General features: G+C 34.5%; 3 protein-coding genes across 3 annotated transcripts in view; all 3 read right to left on the bottom strand.

The window, feature by feature from the left end:
• Positions 1 to 7,176: 7,176 nt before the first annotated feature.
• On the bottom strand, positions 7,177 to 16,840 carry LOC111390521 (probable rhamnogalacturonate lyase B). Its single transcript, XM_023015575.1, has 12 exons — positions 16,671 to 16,840; positions 16,466 to 16,585; positions 16,234 to 16,369; positions 15,338 to 15,508; positions 15,060 to 15,191; positions 14,783 to 14,980; positions 14,557 to 14,695; positions 14,118 to 14,274; positions 13,913 to 14,029; positions 13,712 to 13,835; positions 8,214 to 8,222; positions 7,177 to 7,422 (listed from the first exon to the last, which is right to left on the bottom strand). The coding sequence occupies exons 1-12, from the start codon at positions 16,838 to 16,840 to the stop codon at positions 7,177 to 7,179; spliced, it is 1,719 nt and encodes a 572-aa protein (XP_022871343.1).
• A 5,584-nt stretch (positions 16,841 to 22,424) lies between these two features.
• On the bottom strand, positions 22,425 to 24,869 carry LOC111390510 (IMPACT family member in pol 5'region-like). Its single transcript, XM_023015559.1, has 5 exons — positions 24,457 to 24,869; positions 24,096 to 24,201; positions 23,890 to 23,943; positions 22,845 to 22,964; positions 22,425 to 22,564 (listed from the first exon to the last, which is right to left on the bottom strand). The coding sequence occupies exons 1-5, from the start codon at positions 24,471 to 24,473 to the stop codon at positions 22,562 to 22,564; spliced, it is 300 nt and encodes a 99-aa protein (XP_022871327.1). The 5' UTR covers positions 24,474 to 24,869; the 3' UTR covers positions 22,425 to 22,561.
• The window catches only part of LOC111390520 (probable rhamnogalacturonate lyase B), a 5,225-nt gene continuing 4,130 nt past the window's right edge, over positions 24,482 to 25,576 (bottom strand). The window contains exon 12 of the mRNA XM_023015574.1: positions 24,482 to 24,572. Coding sequence (XP_022871342.1) covers positions 24,482 to 24,572 — 91 coding nt within the window. The remainder of the gene's footprint in view (positions 24,573 to 25,576) is intronic.

Here is a 25,576-nt window from a genome sequence, read left to right as displayed (position 1 = left end):
CTAGATAACTATGGGCCAGGACTCGAGATTTGGCTCTGATACCACTTGAAAAGCCTATAGTTCGACCCAAACAACACCTAGAGGGGGGATGAATAGGTGTTTATGCGGATTTTAACAATTCAATCAACTTATACAACAAGTCACATAAATTAAACTTTGTCCAAATTCATTCACATGATTTAACTACCTATGTTGAATTTCCAATTGAATTAAAAATGACAGAATGCAATAAATAACTCAACAAATTGTTGACGGAGAAAACCTAACTGGGTAAAAACTCTGGGCACAAGCCAGAAACGATTCACTAAAGAAGATTTCAACTTACAGTACGCTAGACATGACTGTATCTAACAACACTCTGACCTTCTTACTATATCAACCAAAGCTCTTCTGGATTCTGCAGATCTGCGTCAAAATCCCAGCCTTGTTCTTCTTCTATTTCCCGTGAATCAGCAAGAACTCCAGTTCTTCAATCAATCTCCTTCCTGGATCTTCAATCAATAGATCTTCTGGAAGTAGTGAGGATTTTTGAAAGGTGTTTTGTTTTAAGAGGTGTTTGATGTTTTTCTTTAATAAGACATATGATGAAAAGAAGGAATTATGAGGTTGATCCTTTGGTTGAGAGGAAAAATCTTTCAATTGTGTTTTTCCAAAGGTTGTGTATGAAAAAGGGACTTTTGAATATATATGAGGTCGTTTTTGGTAGTATGGAAAGTCTAAAAATTGCAAGGAAGGAAAATTACCAAAAGTCGGATAGCACTGTCGCTCGAGCGAAGTGCCAGGGAAACTCTAGCGACGCACTTTCGCTCGAGCGAAGCAATGGTGAAACTCTAGCGAGATAGGTTCTATTATTTAGGCTCGAGCGAGGTCAGGGCAAAACTCTAGCGTGATCTTGCGTCGTTTTCATCTTCAAGGCACCCAACTTTACCCTAGACCTATACCATAATTTTTACTAAATTGCAACACAAGTCCCTAAACTTTTAGACCTTTACAAATTAGTCCTTAACTTTACAAACTTGACAAATTGATCCTTTTGGTCACAGATTGCCAATTACAACATTTTCCCAACAGGGCCTATACAACATAAATCGGGTCTAGTTAAACTCACCAAATACTAATGACAATAACGTGAATAATCGCAAATCAAATTTCTCTTAGCTAGAATTTGCAAAGAGCTTATCATATATCATAGATGTTAATAATAAAATGAAAATGTAGATAACGTGGCATATGTACTGATTGTAATGATAATAATGTCATGAAATGCTAGCAGTGATGTGGCATGCATACTTTACAGCAATAGCATATAATGTATATGCTAACAGTAATGTGTAATGCTACTAGGATACTAGGATCACATTAGTCTTCCAAGTCCAAGTACGAATATTCAAATAATGTGTGGACTTTTGGGCAGACGTAAGACTCTGAATATAATCAACTGTAATGAAGTTGAATATAAACAGTTATAATGAAGTTGATGCACAAACAAGAATTTGAATATAAACAATTGTGATGAAGCCGATGCAGAGGCGAGATTCTGCATTGAATATAAACAGTTATAATGAAGTTGATGCACAAACAAGAATTTGAATATAAACAATTTGTAGTGAAGTTGATGCGAGGTGAGAAAGACAAGACTCTAAACTGAATACAAACAGTTGTGATGAAGTCGATGCAGAGACGAGACGAGATTCTGCACTAAATATAGATAGCAATGATGAAGCTAATGTAGAGGCAAGACTCTGAACTGAATATAAACAATTGTGATGAAGCCGATGCAGAGGCGAGATTCTGCATTGAATATAAACAGTTGCGATAAAGTTGATGAGAAGTAAGATATTGAACTGAATATAAACACCCTTGCATGGGGTGAATGGTTCATCCATGGAAGGTATCATCTTCGAAGGAATTCAAGGTGGGCCTTCTGTGGGGTACTTCACACCTTTTCTTTAGAAGTAGATATCTTCGCATGAGGTTGACGTATCCATGTCAAGGGCTTTTTCCATAGTGGATAGATCATCAATGAAAGGCATATCTTTCAAGAAAATTCGTTGGCCTTAATTTTTGCATGGACATGTAGCCAACAAAATTTCTACCATTTCTTCTCCAAGCAAGCATCACCTGTACATTAAAACACACAGTTAAGGTGCAAAGGTCACTAGTCGAGAAAAAGGTCCGATAATCGTTTGCACTCCGATTATTCAATCTAATTGAATAATCAATTCCAAGTTAGCATATATGAGACCTCTTTCGTCATGCACATGCCACGTAATTTATAGATATAACTATAACTATTAGACATTTAGCCCCCGTTTGGCCCTATTATTTGGCATTATAATTTTTGCAATTGTTTTTTTTGAAGAATGAGTAGTTGAAAAGGAAGAAAAAAGTTTCCGGTTTATGTTAAATATTATTTTATTAAAAAATGTTGGGTTGAAAAGAAGAAGAAAAAAATGTATTATAATTTTAATGGAGCCAAAGGGGATTTACTTTGATCAGTTTTCAATGCATGCTTTGAACTTAATTTGTAACAATTTGAATTTCTTGTTAAACACTTTTGAGATATTCTACATGTAACAATGCAGCAAGTGGCCAAGATAAGAGTACATTGAAGCTATAATATATGTTAAAGTTACATTGCTAGTCCAAGTAAAACAATTGAAATGCAACGATCATTTCAAGAAGTCCTTGAACATATAAATTTGCATTGAAGAAGAAACTTGAGACAATAGATTTGAGCATGCTTATATTTTGCATGCCTCTATCATGCATTCTACACATACATGGTTTCAACCGCTATTTTTATGTATCAAGGAAGTTCTGCTTTAATTCTTGTAGGAATGCATTTACAAAAATCGGCATGTGTTCGAATTCTCCATCATTGGCCTTTATAAAATAAAAAATGATAATAAAGAAAAAAAAATCTTTTACCAGTAATTAGAATTTTTTGTTAGATATTGGTATAAACTCAACTTTTCCAATAACTAGATACTAAGCATATTTAATGACAAATATGCCTTTAGTCAACCCTACAAAGTTACAACTATTCGATCAAAAGTACAAATTGCAAGTGAATTGGAGCGTTCAAGTAATAGAGTGGACTTGTGAATCCAAGTTATCGATCCCTCAAGGAGTGTTTCTTTTAATTATAGAATAGTTGACACGGATTCTAACGATAAAGCACACAATTTGAATAGTTTAACGTGAAAGTAAAAAGAAAATAATTGTAAAGATCAATTAAACTAGCAATTATGAAAGTGATGGAAATTTGGATGAAAAACGAGTCGGAATTTATGATTCACTTAAGTACCATTTCATTGATATCTAAATAAGTCGAAAATGCAAATCGCTCACTTACATTAATAGATCCAAATTTTCAATTTTATTTTATTACATCTCTTGGGCCAAATTGATTGTAATTGATTAGTTCAACCTGCTATATCTCTATGTTGATTAAAAACCAAAAAAATAACATTAAATCATTGTGAAAGTAGTTTAATGAGTTGCTTGGGATTAGAAGTACATGGCTTAATTGTACAAATCACCTAACCCAATCATTTATTGGCTAAACACATGAAGAAAATAAAAACACAATAATAAATGCACAAGAATATGAGTGATTTTAACATTAAGCCCATGTTTGATTCCATTATTTTCAAAAATACATTTTTCTCTCTTCTTTTCAACTACACATTATTCAAAAAAAATAATTTTACATTTAAATCCAAAACTTTTTCTTATTTTTAATCACAAATTCTCCATTAATCTATTATTCTAAAATGCATTCTTAGCTAAAAATGGGACTCAAATAGGACATCGACATTAATGAAACTAGGTCAAGTTATATCATAAATCCCAACATTCAATAGTTAACTCATTATAATATAAAGGCACAAAAGAGAAAAAGTGAAGAAATCCATTACAATGTAGAAGACACAGTAGAAAAAATAATCAAAACATTCATGCTAAAGTGTGAGAATCATTACTATAATGGTTAACATATTGCCACGTAGCGCTCTATTATTAGACTGTTTAAAAAACAAACATATTTTTCATCAAATCATTTTTCACCATATAGGATTCTATCAACCCTTATGTCATAATTTTCTGGCAAAGAAGCTTAATTCAAATCAAATAAATGATGTAACATGTTCCTTGGATGGGCTATTGAGTCGATGAGATGGTAGGATTTTGATTTTTACTTCACAACTTTGCACTTCGGTAGGTATATTCTCGTTCTTCTTTGCCTCTTTTCTTCTCTTGAATGAGTTGTGAATGTCGTGTAATGAGTTCTGCCCGAAATGTGGCTGAAAAATGGTATTTAAAGGATCAAAATTCGTTCCAAGCAAAATTACACAAGAGTTCCCGAGTTTTTCATGAAAATTAGCATAATTGCCCAGCCTGAAGAACTGGGTGACTGCCTAGCTTTAATTAGGGGATCGCCCAATTGAAGCTAGGACTTGCTGTAAATGGGTGGGCCAAGCACCCCAATCTAGGCGAGCTATCCTCAAATTGTAGCTTGAATTCTCCACTTAGAGTTGGACAAAACTCTTGAATCGAACTGAACCGAACCAAGCAATCATTTTTAAGTTAAATACCCGAACGAATATCTTAATCGAGAATCAATGGGTTCGGTTCGATTCTCGATTTTAGATTAATAATCGAAGAACTGAATAAGAATTGAATCTCCCTAATTTTTTTAATTAATTCATTTTAATAAGTCAAATTATTTTATTTTTCTAAATAAATTTGCTTATTAGTTAATTTAACTCAAACCCAAAAATTTGATTTTCCTATTTCTAATTTTCAGTTCAAAGTCAACTTAATCAAATTGATTTAAGTTTTATCCAAATCTATTATTCTATCATAGTGTCATTTCTATCGTTCTAGAAAAATTGAATTGAAACTCGAAAACGTCTCTCTTAATTATTGTGAGCTCGCTATTTTCCTCTTCCTGTAATTTTAATAATTTTAATAATCAAGTTTATGAAGAACTCAGTAAAGAGAGACGCAAAAGACACATAAAATTAGACTATGTTATTTTGTAAGAGCTAAAATTGAACATATCATTAGTTGAATTAATGTAACTTTGTAAATATTAAAAAATTTAATTATAATACGAAACCTGATAATCGAATGGAACTGAACCCGAACGATTTCATAATTAAATTTGGACCTGATAATTCCACTTACTAAATACCTAAAATTTCGAGTTGGTTTCGGTTCAATTCCAAACCGAACAGAATCAGACCATATCCAGCCCTACTTCCATTAATTGTATGCCTTGTTCATTAAGTTTCATCTTACATATTTTGGTCCTCAAAATTTGACTTTCATTTTAATCATGCCATTCATAAATTGTATTTGAGGCCCCTCAAATTTAGATAATTTTGCAATTTGGTCCCCAAGTTCATGATTTTGAGCGATTTTGGTCCCTTTTCTCTTTGTTCTGCCTTGTTGTTTTTCTCCTTTTGGGGTTTTGACCAACAAAACTCATAATTACACAATTGCGAAAATTCACCCAATTCAATCAATAATTAACTTGTTAAAGTATCTGATAAGTGTGTAAAACACTTATCAACAACCATAGCCCCTCTATACTCCATAGGGTACCCAGGGCAAGCACCTGATTGGGAAGCTTGTTGTGTAGTTTCATAAAGAAAGAAAAGTGTGTGAACCTTAGTGGATCCAAATTCCAAACTAGCGTCATGAACTTAACCGACCATTTTATATCTATCAATAAAGTAGGAATGATGAAGAAGGAAATACACTTTCTGAAAGAATAATAGCAACTCTTCACTAGTTAACAGATTAAAAAAATTTAAGTAGATCTTCGTAAGTAATATGACAACTTCCGAGAAATTAAAGTAAATGGAAAGTACTTGATAGCATCGTACAACGAGCCTCGAGGAGGAATTCTTGCGGAGCAGTAGGATGTATCAAAGGATTGGGCCATCACCCTCGTTTCCTACAGAGAAAAGTAATCAAGATCCAAATTTGAGGTCTATTCGAGAGTGGAACTTTGTAGAATGGCAGGCTGTCACGATTCAATGATAGAGTAGGCTATCCGAGTTGTTGAGTTCTCAGGGATCGACTTTTAGGCTTGATACTTGATTGGAGAAGTGAACAAGTGACTCAATCCTTTAGTTGAGACGAGGAAGGATGTAGTAATCATCGAAATGTTGCAAGAAGTTGAAAGTAAGCATAGATTTGGAGATTCTTGAATAGGAAAATCTTTCGAATTACTTAATTCATGAATAGGCAAGAGACAACCTGACGAATTAAAATATCTTAGTAGCTAGAGAAAATGAAGGCAAAAATTATTCCCATAATAACTACGAGCAAAATAGAAGCAACATAAATTGTGAAAACAGGGTTGTAGGAGAGTAATACGAACGTCCAAATCAAAAGTGAAAGGAGCCCGCTTACCCATTCCCTGTTTCCTCCCATTGCTAAGAGCCTCACCCTCTTGACTTGATATGTTAAGAAGACTACAATAAATATTTTCTTTTTTATTGATTAAAAAAAAAAAATTATAACTCCCCTAACTTTTCATTTCCTTTTAGTAAGCAACTGAACTGCTTCATTTTCCATCATATGATCCCTCTTATTTTATAGGAAGCATAATAAGCAAAGTTAGTAAGATCCCCTGCTATTTAGCTTCGACATCGATCCACCATTGAATAAAGCGAATTAGTGAAGCATGGAAGCTAATATTGGAATAGCATGTATGTATTCAACACTTGTAGAAGACCTATGTCCAAACACTAGAACACATGTTTGACGTGTTGGGCCATGACAAATATTTTCAAGAAATGGTTCAGATATGTATTTCAAACACTATCATATCGATTAATTATAGTTCTAACATAAGTGGAATATGTCCTGTCACATGATGGATAAGTAAAGGCCCATTTTATGAATTTTGGAAATTATAAAGGAAAAATGTTTTTAATTACTAGTAAAAATGTCAGAATAATTTATGAGAAAATCTAGAACTTCATGTCAAATTTTCTCTACGTTTACAATGTTCATTCTCCTTTCTCGAGCAGGATTAAAATAGATAATAGCCCAAAGTTATCTTGATCTGCTTCTCTAATTCAAAAGCTTCACTCGCAAAAATTAAAGTTAAAGTTAATACTTTCTTGAAAATTGACTTGTCTAAAATAATCCTATCTAGTGATCGATTTTTGGTGGTCCTTCAAAGCGAATATAATTATACATAACTCCGTAGAAAGGATTTTTGCCTTGGGATTGCTTTAGATATATTGTATTTCTTCCATGCACGAGTTGAAAATGTGGTACATCGAAACTATACAACGAGTATAATCCATGAATTCCATGTCTTGCAATTGCGTTATCTCTACCAATCAACCTTGTGGTAAAATGAGGACGTATTCTGTTTGGATTATTGATCCGAACCTATAAAAAGATATGAATCAACATTAAATAATTGACTCGCCATTTTTTTTTATCTAATTAAGTCAAAATTTAGATTAATAATAAAGATAATTATTATAAATCATACTTGTATTTCAGCATAAGTGGTGTTAGTCAATTTGTTGTCAAACGACCTCCCGGACAATGATGTAACCTTAGTTTTATTTATTATCAATCGGCCTTGACCATATGATTGAATTATATGTCGACACTATCATTGAGACAACCCAACCCACATCTTTATGGATCGTTAGAAGCAACCTATTTTAATAGTGTTGCTCATGGTTCGTCTCATTTACTTGGAGGACTATGGTATTCATTTGGAGCCCATTACCTTGTGTTGAGCCTTGTTTGGACCACTTAGTTTACCTAACTTAACTTACCATTTTTGGTCACTCATTTTGGCTTATAACCTACGGCTCCACCTATGCCTCCATTATGAAGAACATTCCATCTCTTTCTATGACTTTGATTCTCGGCCTCTTTCTTTCGTATAACCTGTGTGGTTTCTCTTGGGCTATACATTGTTCTTCATCTTGGCCAACTCTTTGTGAGTATATCTATAGCAACCGGAGGTGGGAAGGAAGGAGGTGGAAGTTGGGTGTTGTCTCCATCGAGGTTGTGTTGATATATGGTGGAAACTGAGCCCGGTATCACCTTGATTATTGTTGGAATTTCACCTTTCAACTGGTATCAGAGCGTGGGTCATCTTCTCCGGCAAAAAATCGACCATAACCGACGGAGGGTTCGAGATTCTCAAAAGGGGGCCGAACCTGCAACTGCTTATTCCGACCAAACACGATCTCCATTGGACGAATGGAGGTCGGACCCATAACTAGCAGGTGGAGGCGCCTCCAGTGGTGAGGCGCGTGGCGGCGGCGACCGACAACGGCAACGCGTAGAGGACCTCCTGGGTGATTTTTTCGTGCCATTTCAATTATTTTAATTTTTTGAACGTACTAATGTGTTTGGTTTAGTGTTTCAGGTTGTGTAGAAAATTTTGGACGATTTTGCCCCGATTACAATCTGCATTTGTTGCTGAATGAACTGTTATATTCGCTGAACCTTTAGGGCGAGTAGTGGTGGCCTTAAAGCAGCAAATTCGCATCTCTCCACGTTACGGATTCAGATAGGTTCGCTCTGGCAAATTGGCTGAAACCTTTATATTTTTGCACTAGCAGATCATTGTGTGGGGGTGATCATTAGGTTTGGGGGTTGCCATTGCTTGTGCTAAAATTAGGGTTACGTGCTCTTGATTATTTGATTGAGTATTTGTCTTTTAGTTAAATCAGTATTTGAGCCTCAGTGACATAGCTGTCGTGAAACTAATTATCTGTTAGACGTAATTTTTTCTGTTGCATTGTTATTTCCACTGCTTATCTATTCCATTAGAATTACCGTGACCTTACTCGTTTTCAAACATTCTCTTGATCTAAGACCCCGAGTCTTACGAAACTCTGGAAATCATGAACGTCGTATATTATCTGAAACCCTAAGACTACTTTGTGTGGTTTGATTGTGTTTTTTGTGCACTCTTTAACTATTGTGTAAAGATGACAACTCATAACTTTGATTTGGGGATTTTTAATGGAAAGGGTGATTTTGCTATTTGGCAACAAAAAATGAAGGGTATTTTAGTCCAACAAAAAATTTCAAAGGCCATTGAAGGCAATTTTTCAACTGATTTTTCACAAGAACAAAGAGAAGAAGCCGGTGAGCTTGCTTATACCTCAATCATTTTACACTTATCTGACGCCGTTTTAAGAAAGGTGGGTAAACTGAAAACCACTAAAGAACTTTGGAAAAAATTGGAAAACTTATATTTGTTTAAGTCTACGCCGAATAAACTTTACTTACTCGAACGTTTTTTCAGTTTTAAAATGGATCCTTCAAAGGATCTCGATGACAATTTTGATGTGTTTAACAAATTGGTGCAAGATATAGTTAATTGTGATGAGACTGTGTTCAAAACTTATAAGGGTATAATTTTGCTCAATGCAATTCCTGATTCCTGTAAGGAAGTTAAGAACGTCATTAAGTATGGTAGAGACACATTGACACCTGAAATTGTCATAGACTCCCTTAGAAGTAAATAAATGGAAATTAGGGTTGAAAAACACGATAAGAGGAACAGTGAGGTACATATGATGCGGGGTAGAACTCAATTTAGGCAAAATAGTCATGATGGATATCAAACTAGTGGCGAGTCAAGTGGTAATGGATGGAAAAAGAAGAGCAAAGATAGGTTTAGATCAAAATCTAGGACTAAAGCAAGAAAATACTATGATTATGGAAACACGGGGCATTTTATAAAGGATTGTCATAAGGAGAAGGGTAAGCTAAAGGTTAAGGAGAGAGATGAGGTCAATGTGTTAGCATTTACTTCCGATATAAATGGTGGTGAGGTCTATACGATTACAAGTCCCGTTGTATATACTGCTGAATTAAATATAACTGCTAATTCCCGCATGCATGAGTGGATATTTGATTCTGGTGCATCTTTTCATGTGACGTCTGAAAAGAATTGGTTTTATAAATTGCATAAATCTAATGTTGGGCATGTTGTGCTGTGTGATAACTTTGCCTATATTGCTAGAACTGGTGACATAAACGTAAAATTTGACACATGTTTTGTGTACACGTTAAAGGATGTTAGATATATTCCTGAATTATATAGGAATCTGATTTCAGTAGGGAGACTTGAAAAGGATGACTTTACTTGTAAAATTGGAAATGGTATGCTAAAAATGATCAAGGGTGTTTTAGTTTCCATTAAGGGAATTAAGAAAAACAATATATATATTACTACTGGGGAAGTGATTAGAGGTTTGAACTCCTCTATCTCTTCTACCAAGATTGATCACACATACACATGACATAATAGACTTGCCCATGTAGTCATCAAGGGACTTAAACTACTTAATGAAAAAGGTTCTTTTGGTAATAACTGTGTATCAGATTTGTCATTTTGTGATCATAGTGTGCTTGGTAAGTATCATAAAACTTCTTTCTCCACGAGTGTTAATAGAGCTAAAGGCATACTTGAATATGTGTACTCTGATCTGTGGGGTCCTGCTAGTAATCCCACATCGGTTGGGAATAAGTATTTCCTGTCTATTATCGATGACTATACTAGGAAAGGGGTCTATCTATTGAAAGATAAATCTGAGAACTTTAATAGTTTTAACAATTGGAAGAGACAAGTGGAAAACCAAATTAGCAAGAAAATCAAAATTTTAAGGACAGATAACGGCCTAGAATTCTGCAATAAGGAATTTGATAGTATGTGTAAAGAAAGCGACATAACTAGACATAAGACCGTTCCTTACACTCCTCAACAAAATGGGGTAGTAGAAATGATGAATAGGACCATACTTGATAAAGTACGTTGCATGATGTTAAGTCCTGGTGTTCCCAAGTCATTTTGGGGTGAGGCTGTTATGACTGCTTGTTATTTGATTAACCTGACTCCTTCTGCTGCATTGAATGGTGACACTCTGTATGAGAGATGGTTGGGTAAACTGAGTGATTACTCGATGCTTAGAACTTTTGGCTGTACAGCTTTTTCTCATCAAAGTGAGGGAAAGTTGGAACCTAGAGTTAGGAAGTGTGTCTTTCTAGGATACCCCGAAGGTGTTAAGGGTTATAGGTTATGTGATAGAAGCTAAAAAGGGGTTAAGATCATCATAGGTAGGGATGTCACGTTTAACGAGAACGAGATGCCGTGTATTAAAGGGGAAACTGAGCCTGAGAATGAAACTGAACCAGGTGAAGAAAGAGACCTGTTTAAGGTGGAGTTAGGAAAGCTCAGTACACCTATCCCTATTGCTCCTAATGAGGTGGAGATTCAAGTTTAGAAACCTGAGGTGGAGAATAGTAACGAAGTAGTGATAGAAAAGCACTATGAGGAAGAAAATCTTTTAGCTAACTACAAATTAGTTAGGGATAGAGAGAGGAGACAAACTAGAGAACCTAGAAGGTTCAGTTTTGAATCTGAATTAGCTTTCGCCCAGGCTAGTTATGAAGAACTAGCAGATAAAGAGCCAAAAAACTTTAAAGAGGTAATAGGCAGTGATCAATCTAATGAATGACTTAAGGCAATGAAAAAAGAGATGAGTTCTCTAAAAAAGAATCATACTTGGGAGCTAGTACCTAAGCCTAAGAACAAATCGATTGTTGATTGCAAATGGGTCTTTAAGGTTAAGGAATGTACTGGTAGCTCGGAACCCTTAAAATTTAAAGCTAGGTTAGTAGCTAAAGGCTACACACAGAAGGAGGGAGTTGATTATAATGAGATTTTCTCACCAGTTGTTAAGTACACTACTATTAGAGTCATGCTCGCATTGGTTGCACACTTTGACTGGGAACTTGAACAACTTGATGTAAAAACTGCCTTTTTTACATGGTGAGTTTGATGTATAAATCTTCATGAATCAACCAAAATGTTTTAAGGACAAGTCAAAACTTGATTATGTGTGTTTTCTGAGAAGATCTTTGTATGAGTTAAAACAATCTCCTAGATAGTGGTACAAGAGGTTTGATTCCTTTGTACTCACTATAGGGTTTCAAAGAAGTAAATTTGATCACTGTTTGTATTTTCAACACAATGAGACTGATGTAATTATCTGTTTTTGTTGCTCTATGTGGACGACATGCTCTTGATTAGATCATCCTCTAAGTGGATAAATAATATAAAAGTAAAATTAAGTGATGAATTTGACATGAAAGACCTAGGTAAGGTTAAGAGAATCCTAGGTATGGAAATAGAAAGAGATATGTCAAATTCCGTTTTGTTTTTACATCAGTCTCCATACATATCCAAAGTATTGAAGAAATTTAATATGAGTGATTGCAAACCCGTCACGTTGCCTCTTGCTAATCATTTTGTTTTATCGAAGGAACAATCCCCTTACAATGAGCGTGAAGTAGAATATATGAGTAGAGTGTCTTACTCTAATGTGATTGGTTCCATAATGTATTTGATGGTTTGCATTAGACCGGATTCAGGTTTTGCTATTAGTACTCTCAGTAGATACATGGCTAATCTGGGCCCTGAACATTGGAAAGCGCTAAAGTGGCTATTAAAGTACTTGAAGGATACAAGTGACGTAGGTTTAAAGTTTAGTGCTAATAAAGAAGGTATAAAATTAAAGGGTTTTGTAGATGCTAATTACGCGGGAGATAGGGATGGTAGGAAATCCACTTCGTCTTATGTGTTTACCTTATCAATTCACGTATTAGTTGGAAATCACAGTTACAACATATTATTGCACTATCCACTACAGAATTAGAATATATTGCTAGCACTGAAACTATTAAAGAAGCTCTATGGCTTAGAGGCCTACTTCATGAACTATGTGTCTTGAATGATTATGTGGTAGTGTATTCTAATAGTCAATCATCTATACATTTGTGCAAGAACCCCATTTTTCACGAGCGCACTAAACACATTGATGTTAGACTCCACTTCATTAGAGATACAGTGTCTCAAGAGGTGGTAAGACTTGAAAAGGTCGACACCCACTCCAACCTTTCCAATATTGGGACGAAGATATTGCCACTGGCAAAGTTTAGAAATTGCAAGAAACTTTTAAACATTGGTACAGGTATATGATTTCCAATTTTATTGGTTTTCTATTAGAAGTGTCACTAATGGAAGACATTTTCTTTTGCAGGTCCTTTAACACCAATGTAGAGGTTCTTATGCAATTTGTTGTCAAACGACCTCTCGGGCAATGATGTGACCTCGATTTTATTTATTATCAATCGGCATTGGCCATATGATTGAATTATATGTCGACACTATCATCGAGACAACCCAACCTATATCTCTATGAACCGTTAGAAGCAACCTATTTTATTAGTGTTGCTCATGGTTCATCCCATTTAATTGGAGGGTTATGGTATTCATTTGGAGCCCATTACCTTGTGTTGAACCTTGTTTGGACCACTTAGTTTACCTAACCTAACTTACCATTTTTGGTCACTCATTTTGACTTATAACCTACGGCTCCTCCTACGCCTCCATTATGAAGAACACTCCATCTCTTTCTGTGACTTTGATTCTTGGCCTCTTTCTTTCATATAACATGTGTGGTTTCTCTTGGACTATACATTGTTCTTCATCTTGGCCGACTCTTTGTGAGTATATATATAGCAACCGAAGGTGGGAAGGAAGGAGGTGGAAGTTGGGTGTTGTCTCAATCGAGGTTGTGTCGATATATGGTAGAAACTGAGCCCGGTATCACCTTGATTATTACTTTAATTTCACCTTACAAGTGGCAGACGCTATAGCTATATGGACTGTATATGTTCCTCTCTTCCTCCTGATATTTTTTAAATCAAATGATACTTGCCATGTGGTTGCTTCAAACCTTGATGTACTATTTGTTCTCCTGCAAAATTAATTGGGATTTAATTTGCAAGATTTTTAATCTAAGAAGAAAAAGACCATCAAATTGTGTGTAAATACCTGTTGACATGAGCAAAGAACCAATCTTTTCTGTAATCACTGGTGCCAACAGTGTAAACTAAATCTTGATCAGGGTATAAATCTGTATATCGATCCCATAATCCATATTGTCTATACCTGAATTTAATAAAATATATTATTAAAAATCATCAAGAACTTGTTGAAATTAAACTCAACAACGGTGTTCATTTTATAGGGAGCTTACTTCTCCGTAGGGTTGATAAATAGATCGTTTTTGAACTCGGGTGCCGGATCAGGGACGTAGAACTCAGCAGGGGTACGATCAGGAATTCCAATTTCCCATAGGGTCGGACCATTTCTTGGAGGACTATATACAAGATTGCCTAGTTGAATTTGACTCCCTGTCCCAAAAATCAGATTTTGAGTTAAGGCCCCGTTTGGTAGGGATTTTTTGCCCCAAAAAATTGATTTTTTGACCGTTATTTTACTATTTAAGCCGTAATTTTTGACTTCTTCTCTCACATGTGGACCCCACTTTTCTTCTAACGGTCAAAAAATCAATTCTCAAAATCTCTACCAAACGAGGCCTAAATATGTTTGTTCTTTCTATCTATAAATTGAATGCAAGATTTTCTTAGAAAAACATTTTAAATGTAAAATTCTATAGGTACCGAGATTAAAACCTGATTCGATGAAAATATCATTTTCATATTTATGACCCATCCCTCCTGTGACCCAAGTATTCAAACTGTAAGTACCTCCTCGAACGCCTCTTATTGTGAAGTAACCATGCTCATCAGTTTGACTCCAAAATTGATAACCCTGATAATGATATTAATAAATAATAATTTAATATCTATGTGACAATCACATTCTTACGATAGATATTAAATTTTTACCAAATATAACCTTAGTTTCTGTTTGCCAAGATCCGACATCTCCAGGTGGAGCTAACCCAACATATGCTGATTTTGCAGGCATGAAATGTGGATTAAGATACCTGTCACGGACTAATAATCGACCCCTAACGGTACCCCGTTGATTGGCATGAGGGAAATCTTCTGAACTTGGAAAGTCGTAAGGCCATTTTTGGGTTTCTTCTTGCATCTGGTGGAGTACGGATTAACAAAGTTGATTTATGCGTGACTTGGTAGAACTTTATTGTACTTTGTGGCGCGAAAATTACCTGTTTTTTAGCATCTGCCCAACTTCTTGAGTTGAGATATATAAAAATTGGGCCAAAGACCTTTTTCCACGGCTCTCCATTTCGTAATCTAATCCCGAAATTCGAACCAGCATAATGACCACTAAAAAAAGGCTGCATATAGATGAAAGGAATTAGCGAATGAGAAAGTGTGACTTTAATTTTTAGGAATAAATCATTGATGTGAACCTGGATTTTCTAAAGAAGAAGATAAATTTTGTAAACAAAGTGATTTATACAAGATAATAAGATTTACTTACTGCTAAAGAAGTCGGGCCAGCATGAGATGTAAGATCATTTTTCACAGGGCCACCAGCACGAAACTCGTTGCTTGGTGTTATCACCCAAAACCCTATATGTGGATGGGAGCTAATCCACCCGTGCACCAAGCTATCCTTGTTGTCATATGAGAATTGATACTTGTCATCGACCTAATCAATAAAGTGTTGAAAAAAATGTAGGGAAATCTGAATACTTTAATGAACTCCAAGGCACGAAAAAACGTTATCTTTTAAGAGATGTTTCTCCCCTATTCAACAAAGTCACAATTGGGGTATAATAGAAAATCTCTCTCAGGATACAATGGAGACGTTTGATTCAAATTGTGACTATTTGATCAAACCAAGAAGACACTCGAAAATAACTGATTGATGCCAAAAGAAGGAAAGAAGAATAAATTGTTTAATGTGTTTTGCAAACGAGAATTCGTCTAGAATTTGTAGAAATTGAGGTAACCGTTTGAATAGGTGTGTCCCTTGAAATCCTTGCATACATCTACTGGAGGTGACTGTTAAAAAACGAATAGATGCACATATTCTAAGACTTCTGAAATAAAATTCTCTTTCGAGGGTGTTGCCCCCGAGCCCCCTTTACCCCTGAGACTTGACCGGGCAGGTCGATCCCCGTTGCGCAGCGGCAAACACTAGTCGGGGCGGCAAATCATTCGCAAAACAGAAATAAATACATGCAAAATGATGAAAAATATCTAACATAAAGTTCACCATACGTAAATCTTTAAATATAACGAGTGTAGTGCAGTTATAGTTATGCATATTATCTTCTATATTTTCACTGGCTTGATGCATCATTTAAGTTAAAAGAACATATAATGGATACCGAGAATATTAAGTTATGAGATCAATGGTTAGACACCTACCTTGCCTTTGAGGGCTGGATTGCTAGGATTTGTCAACAAAACGGCTTCTTTATAATCAAGAACTAGACCTTCCATACGATCATAGGCTGTTGGCATAGGTGTTTGTATGCTGTCTGATACGGCCATGTAATGGAACCTACATATACAAAATAGTTAAATTATATATGCAAGTTTTCTTCACAAATGACTGAACATTTAACGAATTGTAAAGTTACTAATTCTCGAATCTTACATTTCTTGGTGGAGGTTAAAAGCAATCCTTGCTTCATCAACATTTAAATCAGGCCATCCCTCTAAATGTTCCATTATTGCATATGAATAGAAACCAGAAACACCACGCAACATTATAAACCTGTAAAAAAAATCTTTTTTAGTAGGCAAATTCTAGTGTGATTTACGAGATTATATGCTTTATTTATTATTAAATTAAAGTCTACCTTGTGTCGACATTCAAGGGAAAAGAGTAGCTAAGAGAGGAATTCCAAGTTGTCATGAATGAAACTTCTATCATATCTTCTGTTTCTTCAATAACCCTGAAACTGGTTCCTTGGATCCTGCATAATTTTATTGATAGTAGACATGATGAAACATATAAATATAATTTCATATAGCATTTTCGATTACATAAATAAATTCATTTGAATCACTATCAGTAAAAGGGGATTTTATAAATTGTTCTGCGATTCATGATGAATATATTTCCAATGAATATATGTTTTTGACAGCTTTACCTGAACAGTTTCGTATTAATTTCCAAAGCAACTCAGCCTCTTCTTGATTCTTTAAAATGATACTCAAGTACATTCTTGGTTTGTTTGTATTGTATTCCTGCGATGTAACCACTTGGAGATAGTAATGTCAGTTTAACAATGCCATTGTCCAACATCACCAAAACATAATTCTACCCCACACTTGTTGGGTCTGACTCAAATTAGTAAGATTAAAAGCAGACGGACCAAATTGCATTAGGATTTACTTTTAGAAACCAACGAGCAATTAATGAACAAGTAATAGCACCTAGCATATGGCATGAAAAAGGAAAAACATTAAGTTGAATAGGACTCCTAATGCAATTAGGAAAAAGTTAGTCAATGCAATTAGAGGAGCTAAGAACCGGACGTTCTGCAACCTAGAGATCACCAGGCAGCTCTTTTGCCCTATGGGGATCGGAGGCATAGCAAAATTCTTCTTGGAGGAGAATTGTTTGCTTGGGCGACTGGTCGTGCCATTAACGTACTCCTACCTATTCATCGGTAACCGTAGTTACATACGAAATCTTCATGCGTGAGGGAGGAAAGAAAGGGAAATAGATGATAATAAGAAAATGCACGGCATCTAGACAAGTGGGAAGAATGGATGAGCAAAAGGTGTCATTCCATGCAGTAGAGAATATCTTCAGTCTCATGTAAGACATTCAAATGTACCTTGAGGTAATAGATGCCCCGCCTTGTTTAACTTTAAAAAAAAAAAAAAGGAAAAAAAGGAAAAGAAAGAAAGAGATTCAATATTTTAAATGAAAAACTCCATGAATTTTCATTAATTTTAATAGAAGATTGTAATTCAGTTTATCTAAGGAATATGATAAACAATAAAAACATTAATTTACCAAATATATTTCCATAATTTAACTTTTAAAAATAAATAAATACATTTAAAAAATTAATAACTATATTTTTGCCTCACTTTAATAAATGGGGACAATAAAATGAATTAAAATAAAATAAATTAAACGGGGCAAGGGCTCCGCCCCACTTTAAACTAGTAACGTGGTAGGGCACCCAAACCCACCCCCATTGTCACACCGGGCTTGTCTAGTGAGGTTTACCTAATTAGCGTGATTTGCACGCTATTGGATCAGTTCGAGAGCTTACTCAATACGCACCCAAAGGGTAACGATTGCGAGTTCCCCCGTCATAAAAAATAATAAAAAATGCTCATACAGTCAAGGTGTAATTTGTGAGAGGGAAAAGGAAGAAAAATATATACACATTGTTCGTTTGAGTGTTCTAACTTTGTGTACTGAGAAGTTGAAAGAATGAAAAAAATTATTGTATTATGAGGTTTTATCAATTAATAAAATCTTATTCTCATGTAGTTGTCAGCAATTTGTAAAATCACGTAAATTTTGTGTTTGCTCTATCTAGCTCAATTTTCAGTTTTCATTTCCGTTGATTTTTCCCGATACCATTTGTGTTTATCTCCCAAGTGTACATAAATTTTTTGTAATCACATTTAGAATTTAGTAGCTCTTATCTAGTTATCTTTTCTTAAAGCAACATATTAGTTGAAAGTAGGTCTCACAATATTTTTTTATATATATATATCCTCAAACTCTTTACAATGATTACAACATAAAGTATTTCGAAAAAAAAAAAAAAAATCAGAGAGTATTTTATGCGGGTAATTTAGGCTTACACGATCCTCCCATTTATGGAGTTCGAGTGGAGAAGACGATCTCTGTTCTTCATCACCCTTTTGTGGAATCCATCTGGAAAATTAATTATTAATTACAAGTCAGCAGTTGATAAAGAAAGAAAAAGGAAATCAACTACTAGAATAATATGAACTCATAGAGAATTGCATTATCTGTGGATTTATTTAAATACTTATTCAAATTTAAATGTGATTATAAAAATCAAAGCTTTTTAATTCTGTGAATTTCCTTAGTAGGTAGAGAAATTAACTTCCATATGTCATTCATATATGCCTAAAGTGGTATGGAGAATGCCATTTGTACATAAATTTTTCCACGGAGTTTGGTCAGATTACTCTTATGTGTGGGACCTACCGTGAATAAAAAATTGTCAAAAAATACCCCCACCCACCCCTCTATGTGTGTATTCTGGCAGGCTTCAGCTTCTATATGAAGCCTGCCTGTACACACAACAGGTTTGTTCAACTGTAAATGATGTCAGTTGACACTGCTAAATCAATACTTGATGACTTTGAAAATTAATTGTAATTAAAAACGTTAATCATGTTACATAGATGTTTTTAGTATCAAATTGAAACGTTTTTCAGGTTTTTATACATACAGGAATACTTTAAAGAATGGCTGTGATTATTTACATATTACTATGCCAAGCATCAAAATTAACTCAACAATATCAGGAATCTAATTTAATAATTTAGTGCAAAGTTTATGATTATTAAGAGGAAAATAAAAATAAAAAAATAAAAAGAGGAAACAAGAGATGGTTTTGTAATAAGCAAACCTGGTAGAGGTGTTGTGATGAAATGCAGAAGGGATTAGAGTTTATGGTGAAATGGGACCGTCGCAAGGCAAAATAATATTTTTTTGATTTCATGATAACTTCGAATTGGTTCGTTTTTTGCGAATTGCTAGTCTAATTCGATTCAATGAATAAAACTCAGTGTTGGCTCTGACGCAAGGCCAATTTCGGGCAAAATCTATCGTTTAGACCCTCGTTTAAGCGTTTTTGCTATTTATGATAATTTTTATTTTTGCAATATCTTTTTCCATAAAATTCGGATTTATATTCCGTTTGTTAGAAGATGATCCTGAAGATAAGGATTTTTCATCATAGTAGTTATCTCATATTTTTCTATTTTTGGAAAAATATCTTTTTATTTTATATTTCAAATTTCGCTAGGTTTTTTTTCTATTTAAAACGTTGTAAACCCTTTGAGACGACAGTTTTTGAATTCAATAAAATTTTCTTTAAGAGTTTTCTCATTTTGTGATTGTTCATCTTCCCTATAATCTTCCGCTATGTCATGTTGGCAGCAGAATCAACATGCAAGAACAATGAAAAAGCCATTGCAAGATATCCTAAAACCAAAAACCTTTGTCTCCCCTCCATTTTCACAACAACAAATGAAACTGCTCACCAACAATGTCTCAGATTATAAAACAAATTGAATAAAAAAGATTAATGTACGAGGAAAATATCTGTACGCTGAACGCACTTGTGGACTCAGCAAATACAGAATCTTGCACAGACGTAATAACATAAAATAGAAAGAAATACCTGGAAGAAGAAAGTGTGGCTGATCGAGCAGTTGGTATCAGTAGTTATATACTGTTGTGTTTCAACTAATTTCTTAAACGATATTGATGAAACAGTAGTTGTAAACGTTTAGAAGTTTAAGGTCGTAGTATTTATATTTAAGTCCATGTTTAGAACCATTTTTTTTTTAAATTCATTTTTTCAAATTCATTTTCAACCACACATTTCAATTTTTATCAAAATCTACTAAAAATCTTATTTTTAACTAAGGTTGCATTTGATTGCAATCATGGAATTAGCATGGAAAAAAATAAATTGTTGGTAATTCAATTGTCTAGAATTTATTTGCATAGAAATTATCAATAAAATGTATTTGATTGATTTATTTTTCAACCTAGAAAATATTATATTTGTCCGTTTTTTATTGATGGGTAGATGAGAGAGGGAAAGAGAGGGTGAATTCCTCGGAAAACAAAATTTTACTCACCCTAAAGAAAATATTTTCTTGATTTTGAGAAAAATATGGTCACGTAACCAAAAAGTGGAAAATATTTTCCATCGAAAAAAAATGACAATCAAACGGCACAAAATAGGAATTTGGATGGAAAGAACACATTTTTCATACAAAATATTGACAATCAAACGCAACCTAAACGATATGGGGGATAAATATCAATTAGTTCTAGTTCAACAACTATAAAAATTGTGCCTTGTAATCCTATGAAATGGGGGATAAATATTATGAGTTCGAATCTTGGGGGACGCGACAGAAAGTCGTGAGGGGTAAGTGGGCGCAAAGCCCACCCAAAGCGGACAGTATGTAATCTAACGACTTGGGTACAGATTATTGAAGAATTAAATAAGTTGGGCTTATCCAAAGATTTGATGCTAGGGGTGCAACCAAGGATTACGATGAACGAAAGAGGAGGTTGACAGCACAAGACTCTAAACGCAGGTTGACATTACGAGGATGTGAACGTTCTAGGGAAAGGAAAAATAAAAAATAAAAAAAATATAGAAGTCAAGCATAAGGATATGATAAGAGACTTGTACAGAATCGTTAGAATGTGAAAGAATTCTAGAGGTTCATCACTTGGGATATGATGAATTTTTCATGGTTCATTCAAAGGAGGCTTAGGTTTATGAAGACTTATTTGTAAATAATCATATCCAAGTATAGAGAGCTAGAAAATTGCACACACTCGCAAAGAATAAGGTTATGAATAATGTCCCTTATTCACCGAGCCTTACACTCCCCTCACATGAGGGGAGAGGCTCACGCCCATTTAATGCGCGGACCCCACGCCCCATGTAAAGGGGCTGTACATCAAGCTGTAAGGCTCGGGGTACATGTAGCAGGGCCGTAAGGTTATTGCTAGCTTGGTAATTTGTTGATGTTTGTCTATATTCATTGGAAAGTAGGTTTAAATTCAAAATTATATATAGATAATAAGAGAAACTTCCTTTGTACAGAATGGTGGCCACAGAACTCCACCAAATCACTCACATGGTGGGCCCCATGTGGATGATAAAATAATGTCAAAAAATCACCCATCCACGCTATTTTGTGTGTTATCTAACCAACTTCTGTAGAAAGAGCTTCTGTACATGCAGCTTCTCTCAGATAATAAAGGCTTTACGGCCATTCCATTTTGAACAAATTATATCAGTTGGAAACTTGCACGGTTTGACTTATTCAATGGGTTTGGATTCAGCAATGATCCTAATCTCTTTATATTGTTTGTCGTCAATTCTATTCCTGTGTCGATTGCCTGTTATCAAGCAGGAATGAATAAAAATCCAACTTCTTTTTCTCAATTTATTGTATAATAAATATATCTACGGAACAAACAATAAAATCATAGAGTCACGCTCTTTTGCTTGACTTGTCGATTCCTCCCCATCAATATTTATTGTGAGTAAGAAGCTTCTCGTCCTCATTCTTAGCATTTGTTTGGGTTCCATTTTTTAACGATAATTATAATTCACTTAATTTGGTACCCCTGAACAGTGTCATTCAGTAATTACGTGTATCAAATTGGTTGGAGGAATGGAGTTAACATAAATCAAAATGACAAAAGTATCCAAAATGCGATCATATGAATTCATTTTAACCACATATTTGATTGATCTAACAACTTTTCAACCACACATTTCATCAATTTCTATCAAAATCTACTAAAAATCTGATTTTAATCCCCACCAAATATAGGTTAAGAGTCAAATTGGAACTATGTCAGATTGAAGAAAGAGAAAAATTTACCTGAAGTTATTTCAATAGTGTAATTACAGGAACCCAAGGTACACTTTGCATTCTTTCAATAATCGACTTGTCCACTTCTGTCAGGTGTAAATTTTCACTACAAATAGAACTTATTGTGTACATCAACAATATGTGCAACAACCTGTTCTCATCAGTTTAATATCATACATGCATCATCGATCCACGCGATATATGTTAACACTGTAGCATTAAGCAAAGAACAGGTTGCAGAAAAGATGAAATTTGCCTCTTATCTTAAAATTGTAATTCATTCTGCTGAGCTTGAAAGCTTTGAAGATCCCTATGTTTCCAAAAGGAAAACCAAAAACACGAGCGTTTCAATGCTTATAAAACACAATATCACGGCTACAACTTACCTTGATAGCTTCTTCCAAACTTTGTACCCGATCAAAATCAACTTTGAAAGTGACCATTGTAACATTGTCTTTTCCAGTATCATAGTCCTGCTTGATGTCCTCGACTTGAAAAGATTGTAGCTGCAAGTCAACAAGTATAAGATGGAGTTATGTAACCATTCTTCTTAACTAAGAAGGAATAAAATATTTAAAAAAAACAAAAACAAAAACAAAAAAAACAAAAACAAAAAAAATCTAAGAAGCAATAAGTTCAATTTATAAAAGATGTTACTGAAATAACCTAGGTCACAGATTATGATTCAAATGTTCCGACTAGGATAGGTCGCTCTAAGGAAACCAAGAAATTTCTAAATCTCAGTCTTTGAATGTCAAGATTGCGCTAGGATAGGCTAAATCATGCTCGTGGTTCTATTAATTCTACAAATTAGATTCTATCTTGTTCATCACAACAAATTCCTTATCTTATTAAATTTATTAGAACTTAAAAAGGCATTTCATTCCCATTGAACATTAGGCTTAATTACATTAAAAGTAACTGTTTATGGTTTCAAAATCTAAAGATTAGTCCCTCAATTATTTGATCTAAACTGCAACCATTACATATTCCTTCCAGTTACATAAAAAATCTCCCCTTCAAGACTCGAAGGAAATAAGTCCAAAATGTCCTTCAATGAAAAAACAAGTAAGATGGTACACACCATGCTGATAGTGTATCAGATAAGAAAAAACAGAACATTGACACTAATATGGGAGAATATCAACGCAGCAGATCAATCAGAGTGGGATATATAGAAGGGAAGTAGACAAAGTTTGATTAATTTGAGAAATAGATAGGCAGCATTATCTTTTCGTCTTTGCTTATTATATCTGGATGGAAAAATTAAACATTTTTGTCACTTGGTCAAACCAAAAGGGCATTTCAGTTTTTCTTTTGACTAGTATGAAGCCTAAAGATGTCAAAATGAGAATTGTCGAAAGAGTAGCTAGCAAAAATTATAATTAGAAATAATATAAAGTTAAGTAATTTCAACAATTTGAATCTTACTTGATGGTAGAGTACTCCCAAAAGATCAAATGAAACCTCCAAGCCCATAGGAACCTACAACAGAATCATGCTTGATTTATGCACCCATAAGCATGCTTTCAGTGAGGTAGCGTGAAAGCAAATACAAGCATAAAGTGATTTAAATGCAATTATTGGATTTTTAAGGAGCTAAATAGAAATAGAATGCAAAAGTACAATCAATTTACTTTTGATTTTACAAGGCATGTCGGGGCATTCCTCAAACATTCGGCAGCTACTCCTCCATATGCTCTAACTAATCCTCCAGTGCCAAGTTTGATTCCTCCAAAATACCTAAACCAAATAGAGGAAACATATAAAGTGAAGCATGAAGCAAATATTTGCAGACCTTTGGTCAGCTAAAATGACATTCTGAAGTTTTGAGCAAGAGACAACAATGAAGGATTATCAACTATAAAAGGAGTAGAAGTACAGCCACTAGCAAAACAGGCAACTGCAGTTTCCAGATCATCTTTAAAATATGTTAATCAATAAAAGAATTTAATAACTTACACCATCTTTCCTCAATTGAAATACTGGGGCCTGTACCTGATAATGACAACCATAACTCTATCTATGCCAGAAGAGACAATTGCAGAATGTATTGGCTTGCCAGCTGTACCAGATGGTTCACCGTCATCATTACTCCGATATTGATCTCCAACCTAGAATTAAGAACCAATTAAGTTTGTGGCATTAGATAAAGAAAGACTATGATATTAGGTTTTACAAACACACGCCCATACACTCAGCAAGATTCCCATCTATTGACAGTGATTTCAGATCTCAAAGAACAAAATGTGATATGATGAGATAAACCAAAAAAGGAAACAGATATGGTCGCACTTACTCATCCCTACAATTTTATTTATTTATTTATTTCTTTTTTATAGGACTCATCCTTACAATTAATTGTTATAGGTACAAGTTAAAAAAATTTTGTTGCGTAAACCTGTGAAGGATTATATGCGCACTGAGTATAGTTGAAAGCAATATATTCATATGAAGTGAGAAGGCCACATACGAATTAAAACGCGAGACAAAGACTCAGACAAAAATATAACTAATTTGTATAAGAGAAATCAGTCTTCCCATTGAACACTTTGCACTAAATGATGCCTGAATATCTTTCTGACCTGATAAGAGTGTAAAATACCATATTTTCCCCTCTTAACTATTGCATTCATGTGATTATATTATGACAAAATGCACTCATTACTCTTATATTTTAGTTTAGGTTGCATTTTGGTGAAAAAGATAAAATTCGGAAGAAACAAGTGAAAAATGACCAAAGTAGAAGAGAACGAAAGTTCGAGGACTAAAGTGCAAATGATTCAAACTTGTGTCCAAGATTATGATGAAGATTTGAAAGTGTTAGAGGTCAAGTGGATGAGGAACGAAGTCAAAGGAATGAAATAACATCAAATTTTGATCAATACATCAATTTCCAATCGAAAACCAACACACCAGTTTTTAGTCTCATGTTGGGACCCATTTTTTGACATGGAAGATGATCGAATTGGGAGATGACTTCTGAATAAAAATTGTGACCTTTTGAGTTAGCTATCCAATGCAACTTGAATCACCTCAATTGGACATCGGGAAAGAAAGTTATGATTAAAACACTGAAAGCTGTCTGGCGGAACCATGCGGCCGCATGCCTTTCTAC

Source organism: Olea europaea, unplaced genomic scaffold (genome assembly GCF_002742605.1).
Source record: "Olea europaea var. sylvestris unplaced genomic scaffold, O_europaea_v1 scaffold686, whole genome shotgun sequence".
Lineage (NCBI taxonomy): Eukaryota > Viridiplantae > Streptophyta > Magnoliopsida > Lamiales > Oleaceae > Olea > Olea europaea.
The sequence above is the reverse complement of the archived record's forward strand: the minus strand, read 5'-3'. Positions and strand labels throughout refer to the sequence as shown.